The sequence below is a fragment of the Eupeodes corollae genome, chromosome X, assembly GCF_945859685.1.
Source record: "Eupeodes corollae chromosome X, idEupCoro1.1, whole genome shotgun sequence".
Classification (NCBI taxonomy): domain Eukaryota; kingdom Metazoa; phylum Arthropoda; class Insecta; order Diptera; family Syrphidae; genus Eupeodes; species Eupeodes corollae.
This window is the reverse complement of record NC_079150.1, coordinates 3968854-3976830: the sequence shown is the minus strand read 5'-3', so window position 1 is coordinate 3976830 and position 7977 is coordinate 3968854. Positions and strand designations below refer to the sequence as shown.

Here is a 7977-nt window from a genome sequence, read left to right as displayed (position 1 = left end):
CGAAAATAAATAAACTACATATTAAAACATAAATAATTAAAATTAATGTCTTTGATTTGTAAAAATTCTAAACCTTAAAGTTTACCCAAATTCCGCATGGATCTTAACTGGTTTACATAATTTAAATATATTTTTTATACATAAGAACTTTTGCAACTAAAATAACAACATAATAAAATTTTCCCAAACTAATCATTCACTTTTGTGCTGACTGTGTCTTTAATGTAACAAATTCTTTATTCATTACTAAAGACTTCGATCAAACAAAATTTAGAATGGTTTTAAATGTATGTTAATTACAGAAATCTATTTATGAACAACAAGACAAATTAAAATAATAGCCCCTATTACAGAATCCGGCGAATAATCTTAAGTAACCGTTTCAATTAGTTTCCAAAATTTTGCTACCACCAAATCCTGCCAGAGGAAATTGAACGAATGTTAGTACATGGCCAGCACCACTGAAATTTAGTTCAACTTTTTTGGAATCGCATCAATATAAAAACAAATGAAGGAAACGTCTAAATAAAAATAAAAAGTTTATTATACTGAATGTTAAGTTTAGTGTTTTTTCTTCATGATGAAAAATAAAATGAAGAAAATTAAAAGGGGATTTCCTGTGTTTCGGTAAATCGTACATAGATAATTTTTGTATTAAGCTCCTAATGCTGTTGAAAGTATCATTCAAACCTTTTACCTGAAAGCAGGAATGAAGCCTTTTTTCCTTTAAATACATGTACAGGTTCCAATATGTTTATTCAGAAAGTTAATTTTGGTATTAGTTATTCATTGAGTTATTTCAAAAAGGTATAGATAAACTTTCGATTCCTTGAAAGTTATCTTAATAAATGAAAATGCTTTGTACTTCAGTCATAAAAGGCTGTTTTTACAAGGGTCAGTGTTATTTAAATTCGTTTCATGATACAATCTGTTAGAGGAGCCGGTTGTAGCTTCTAGTAAATTCCAACAATAAAATGGTTGTTTAACATTTTTGAACTTGTTAGAAGATGAAGAAAAATTACTGATAAAATCAACAGCAAAAGGAGTTGCAAAGTTCCTAGTTATTTAATATCATTAGGGGAAAATTATAGGTATCATTGGAATTTTGTTGGCAGGTCTTTTATAGCAATCATTAAAAACTTCTGTCATTGAAAGGTATCAGCTGTTCAAGAACATGAATTTCCGCCCGGAAAATAGAAAAATACATTTTTATTAAAAATGAACACTTCTAATCCATTAAACAGCTTTTCATACTCGTTTCTAGGTTCACATCCTTGTCCTTTGGATGTGGAACTTCAACGGCAGCATATGATAAGCTTATTAAATTCTGATCTTGACAGCATTGTTTAATGGGGAATCAAAAACCGTGTAGAATTTAATGCTTCGAAATCTCAATGCTGTCTCCTGTTGTTAGAGCGTGACATACCCCCGATGCCACTATCTATGAGTGGCACTTGCATCCAGGAAACTAATCAACTGTCAGTACTCGGTATGTGCTTCACAGATCATCTTTTGTGGAATGATCACATATTTGACATTGCCAAAAATGCTGCCAGGTGCTTAGGATTTCTCCAACGGTGCAAGAAATTTTTTATCCCTTCTGATCTGGCGGTAGTTTACAAAGCCTTCATTCGTCCAAAACTTAAATATAACTCGCATTTTTGGGCAGGAGTCCCTAAAACAATTTTGAGCGTTTTAGATAGGATACAAAAAAGGACTTTGAAAATGAAAGGCGATAGAATTATAACCGAAACATTTACATCTCTCGTACACCGGGGCAATGTTTCATGCCTTTCGTTGTTTAACGGATACTTTTACAAATAATGTTCTGTCAAATTAGCCAGTTGCACCCCCCCCCCCCTCGAAAATTTCAGCTATAATACTCGCACTTCCAGAAATGCTCATCAGTTTACCCTTGAGCTCAATTTCGGACGTACTGTTAAGTATATAGATTCTTTTTTTAACCACTCATCGAGAATGTGGAATGCTTTACCCAACTCTGTTTTCCCCTCCCATTTCAATATTCAAAATTTTAAGACCAATGTGCACCGGTATCTCCTCTTTCATTCTTCCCTATTTTACTAATACTCGTACTGTGTTTAACCGTAAGCGTGTTAAGGGTATAAATATCCCCTTAAATGCCTGTACTTTATAAAAAAAAACTGCGGAATTCACCTTTTTTCTGGACGAAAAATTTGTGTGTGATTTCTAATAGATCCTTTCTATTCTAAGGAAAACAAAGTCAAATATTCATTCAAAAAAATTTCGAATTTATATCAATAGTAACTATAACTGACCCGTTAATTTAATGACGTTAATCAGAAAAACATTTTAGATGCCTCCTGTATCATTTCTTACCAATGGATTTTACTGAGGGACTTATGACATTTTTTTTTGTTGTCAAGCATTTTAATTCGATTTGTATTTCAAATGATTTTTTTTATTTTAAAATTCGTAAACTTATTTTAAAAAAATCTCGTGGTTCAAATTACAAACTTCTTACTCATAGTTTTTATTACATTTTACTTTCATACTTTCAAATCTTAAACGGTAAGTACAAAACACCCTAGCTGATACAAATCTATTAGGACTTGATATTTCTTAATTGGAAAGTTGTATATATAATAAGTTGTTGAGTGGTGACGAACCAAACATGTATCTTTTTGAACTTAATCTGAACACGCATCTGGCCTCATTCTGATGTTTTCGATCCAAGCAATGGAAATAAATGCATAACCTGCTAACTACTTTTAATTTCCTCTGAAGTCCAATTTTTCTAAAATCATTCAAATGAAACACTAATTTTCTAACCGGAGCGGAAGAAACCAATTTTTGATTTTGCATTTAATTTCTATATTCATGTTTGTGCAATGGTTTTGACTTTGTAATATCCACAATCCACGCACAACGATCAACTCCATGTCCACTTTCTGGTATGTCGTGATCAGTCATTAGAACTATCTTTTAATTGAGATCCCCATTGAAAAATAATGTGTCAACAGGAGTGTCATTCACACCTATAACGATTGAACTTTAAAATCTCTGCTTCTAATAAGTTAGGTAGGTATGCTGATGGTTTAATGAGTTGTGAGCAAAGTCAATATGCAGTTGTCGCGGATATTGTTGTTGTTAATTTTTGGTTTTTCTTGTCTTAATTTAGTAAGAACAAAATAAAAAAATAAATAAACTGTAGTTCTAAGAATGTTTTTTTTTTTTGTTAATTAAATTTAGAGCAGTCAGTCGAAACTTTTTGGAGGACTTGGGGTTTGGAATAAGAAAACCCTGGAAGGCCAGTGTGTTGTACAAAAGTTAGTAACTCATCCATATTTGAACATCATCCGCGTGGTTTATTATAATTGTGTTTATTCATTTCAGTGTAAAACTTTTGTCTTTGTTGAACTTACTTTGCAATACGACACAAACAACTTCGGCACAAATGCGTGATGCTTGCTACGGATGTTTTTTTCGAGCCGGAAGTGTCATAAATGGACCGACGCAGCTAACATCGTTAAACGATTGCGCTAAGCTTTACATTGCCAATACAGATTATGGAGAATGTGCAAGAAATTTACAGGTAATCAATAAATCTATTTCAAGTGCTTTCAGTATAAAAAATCTAGGACCGCAAACATTGATTTTTATTGACTGATTTTTTAAAAACTAAAATGTCTGATGATGTTTGTCAGTGCGTAGGACTGTGATGCTAAAGGTCTTGAGTTCAATCCCTGCCTGTGCCACGTACAATTTTGTTTAAACTTCAAACTCGTAACTTTACTTTACTAACCTCTAACATCAGTTAATCGAACAAATACTACTAAAAACATTATTGTCTATAAAACACTCCTCAAGAAAGCTACTGGCCCATCACGATTCGTATTTTGTGTTTTAAAGGAATATTACTTATTTCTTTTCCAATTTGACAAAGAACCCGAACAAATAAAATTGATAAATCATATAGTAATGAAGTTCAGCTTTCAGTTAAATGAAATAACATGATCAACAGTCATTTCGACATAAGTCAACTTGACTTGATGGATAGGAAGTTTTGTTTGACTAACTTTCCAGTATACTTTCCAATAAAGTTTCCTTAATTGGAAGGCAATTTTTTAGCAGCTTTGACCTATTCCTGTTTTAATAAAAAAGAAAAATTCAATAACAAGTTATACTCGTAGAACCAGTTAGTAAGTACGTTTGACTGTCATGCCAGAATTCTTGGGTTCAATCCCTACTTGCCATCTAAAGTTTTTTTCACCGGTACTGCCTCTTGCGAGGAATTTACAAATCCTCCAAGAGTAATATTTGTTTTCGTTAGCCGTTCGTTTATTTGTTTATTTATTTGTATGAATGACAACTTTTAAAGGATAATTGACATTTTGGGTGTAGAACCAATAGAACTGAAATAGGAACCAAATGAAAGCCTATCACTACTCTAAGATTTAATTCTGTGGTTATAAGATCAGAAAAATATAGACCATTAAAGTGTAAGATGTCTTAGCATGAAATTTGATTTTGTATACCTTAGTTTAATTTAAATGTTATAAAATGTAAATCTAAAAAATCTTGATTTTCATTTTTTTTTTTGAAAATCGTTAGAGCGGTTTTTTTTAAATTAATTTTTTATATATAAAATTTTTCAATATTGTCTTAACAATATTTTTGGTATGCAATTATTTAGTGATTGTAAAAAATATACGCTCTACATTTGAATTTCGTAAAAAAATTTGTCCGGTTTTTGAGATATAGGATAAGAAAATAGAAAATAAATTCAATATTTTTCTTAAAAATCCAAACAATAAAAATTGCACTTTTGATAATCAAATTTTGTTAAGGCAATATAAGAGCTTATTCAAAAAAAAATTATTCAAATCAGTTCATAAGTTGCTGAGAAAATTAAAAAACAAAATACCGGCTTCCTGAGCAATACAAAAATATGTTTTTCTTATTAAAAGAAGTTAAGTTAAAAAATGAAATTTTAGAGAAAATTTAAAAAAAATCTATCGGTTTGTTTTTGAGAAAATTCGAATTTTCGTTTTTTGACCAAAAAATCGCCTAACGCGAATCTGCTCAAAAACTTAGCTTCCAAGTTTGAACTCAATCGACCCAATGGCTTAGGCTGTAGGAGCGTGGACAGACAGACAAAACAGACCAGACGGAATCGCGGGACCAACTGTTTTTGACTTTTCTACCATTGTGATATCATGTTGATTAAAACCTCGAGTTCTAATTTTTGCACGAAAGCAAAACTTGCCATATTGTTCCTATATGTCGCAAGTAAAAATTTGTAAAAAAGTTTGAATGATGGTCTTATCAACTCGTTTGCATTCCACTGTTTTTAATCGCTCTATAACCTACATTTTTTGTCTGCTCCATCTTGAAATTGTAAGAAAATACTTACCTATGTTTCTAGCTTTGATTCTGGAAGCTTTGATTCGCAGAGTTGCAAAAGCTAAGATCACTTTCTAGTTACTAACTAACTTATAAATTAAACCAACCAATCTACTAAGCGACTTATCGTTTTTAAAATGGAAGTCATGAGCAAGTTAGTGACATATGAATGAACAATATTTAAGTCATAAGCAAGTGCAGTGATATATGAACTAAAAAACAATTAATTAGCGCCCTTCTAAGTGACTTATCATTTAAAAAAGATTTTATTCATAAGATAATGGGTAAATTCTGATTAGAAAAATTATTAAGTGGAAACATTTTGAGCTTAAAAATTTCCAATCTACCAACTAGCTTATAAATTAATTTTTATAAAGTGACTGAATGGATGCAAAGGGCGCACATCACATTCTTTCTTAAACACTTTACTCACAGTTTTTAATGAGTTAATTTGCTGTACTAGAATAAATGTAACTATAGATCTCACAGGTCTTGTAACGCCAGGTCTTAAATTGTTTAAAATAAAATGAACGACCGGGTAGCACGAACTTATTCTTGTTCTATGCAACTTTCTTAGAGTTATTTTATTATTTAAAATTGTACCTGCAAAAAAAGTTTGTAAGTCCTCGAGTCGCAAGTCTATGCAAATAAACCAAAATTGACCGATGCCCTTAAATTTTTTTCGCAGGTACATTTTTAAATCTTCAAATACATTATATATTTTTAAAAAGACTCTTTGGATACATGAGTAAGTTCGTTCGACCCAGGCGTACATTCTATTTTCCTCTGTTATCAAGCGTATTTATAAAAAAACAAGGCACAAATGTAGATTTCCATGCACTTTCTAATGGGTAGAGCCGTTCGCTCATAACAATTATAAGACTTACCTTTTGAAAAATGAGAAACAAAATTTTTACTAATAGATTTTAAAATTCTCATTTGCAGTCAATTGTAGATGGTGTTCGCCAAACAACAGATTTAAATGCTCCTGGATATTGTTATACTGGCTACTGTGAATTTGTTCGATGCATTCGTCGAATAAATTCTCGTAAACTGGTAAATTTTGAATATCAATAATATAAATCAGATGTCTGTTTTTGAACGCCTAAATGTTTTAATTATTTTATTTCAGATTGCAACATGTTACAGTGAAGCTCTTGGCAACCGTGAACTAGGAACAACTGATGTAGACCGTATAAATTTTTACACTAACGTTACATCCTGTATATTGGCTAAAGCACGATGCAGTCAATACAATCCAATATCGGGCGAACTACAAAATCAATCCTATTTAAAAGGTTGGGCTGGAATAGGAGGAAAAACAATAAGTTATTTTAATTCTTTGCAATTTTCGGATGCTGGTGATTTGAGAATTATAACATTCCCAACAGTGACAAATGTTGGTGATCTTTTTTGTGCACGAACACCAACCTTACAACAATCGGGGTTTGGTTCGTTTGTTTGCTAATATTATTTAAATTATATTTATAATTAAATTTTAAAATAAATTTATAAAAAAATATCGAAAAATCATGTTTTATTAGAAAAGAAAAACACTTCCACGTATTTAAATACATAAATTAATGTATCGTCAAGTTAATATAACTTCGTACATTCATAAAATATTCTTAGCTAAAAGCGATACATAAAGGCTTCCACTTATTGTTTTCAGTAAAGGTGAAAATTTTATTGTTTGCCCGGAGACACTCTAAACTGCACCAACTATAGACGAATCAGTCTACTTAACATCGACTATAAAATCTTCTCTGCCGTAATATGTGAACGTCTGAAGCCCATCGTCAACAACCTGATAGGTCCTTATCAGTGTGGTTTTAGACCAGGAAAGTCCACAGTCGATCAAATATTCACATTACGGCAGATCCTGGAAAAACCCAAGAACACCAAATCGACACCCACCAGCTTTTCATCGATTACAAGGCCGCATATGACAGCATCTACAGGGACGAGCTGTATACAGCCATGTCTATAGTTTTGGCATCTCTGCCAAACTCGTCCGTTTGTGCAGAATGACCATGGTGAATTCACGCTGCTCCATAAAGGTTGGAAACAACTTAACAGAACCTTTCGATGTCAAAAATGGTTTTAGGCAAGGTGATGCGAAGTCTGTCCAATTAATATGTCTAGGTGGACATATTACTTCACATAACCCACAAAAAATAGCTGGTCTAAATCACGACTTAGAAGCTAAGCCACAGGCCCACAACGTAACATAATGCACTCATAAAAAGTTTTCATCAATAAATTCATTACTTCGTTATTGTTAATATCTTTGCGTTATTTGAAAACGTTTTTCAGGAGTAAATCTTTTAATTATGAAATGGCTATCAAAAAGACCAATTCCGAAAAAAAGAGTTGCCAGATTGAAAGCAAATGTTTGAAATAGCACATTTTTTTACATTTTAATTTATTGAACAATAAAACAAAATAATATTTAACAATAACTTAAATTAAAACATTCGTTGCACAAAGGGGCTTAACTTTATACATTGATGAATTACAAAAATTAACATGTGTGAAATAACACATTCATTATTAGATCATCTTTTAACAGAGATATGATCTTCTTTTTAC

The 7977-nt window shown here is 31.6% G+C and overlaps 1 protein-coding gene across 7 annotated transcripts in view; it reads left to right on the top strand.

Moving 5' to 3' along the window:
• The window catches only part of LOC129953166 (epidermal growth factor receptor kinase substrate 8-like protein 2), a 23197-nt gene extending 16282 nt beyond the window's left edge, over positions 1–6915 (top strand). For all 7 annotated transcript variants that reach the window (XM_056066014.1, XM_056066016.1, XM_056066017.1 and 4 more), the window contains 4 exons: positions 3232–3308; positions 3376–3574; positions 6331–6441; positions 6518–6915. In XM_056066014.1, coding sequence (XP_055921989.1) covers positions 3232–3308; positions 3376–3574; positions 6331–6441; positions 6518–6853 — 723 coding nt within the window. In that variant the 3' untranslated portion in view covers positions 6854–6915. The remainder of the gene's footprint in view (positions 1–3231; positions 3309–3375; positions 3575–6330; positions 6442–6517) is intronic.
• Positions 6916–7977: the final 1062 nt, after the last annotated feature.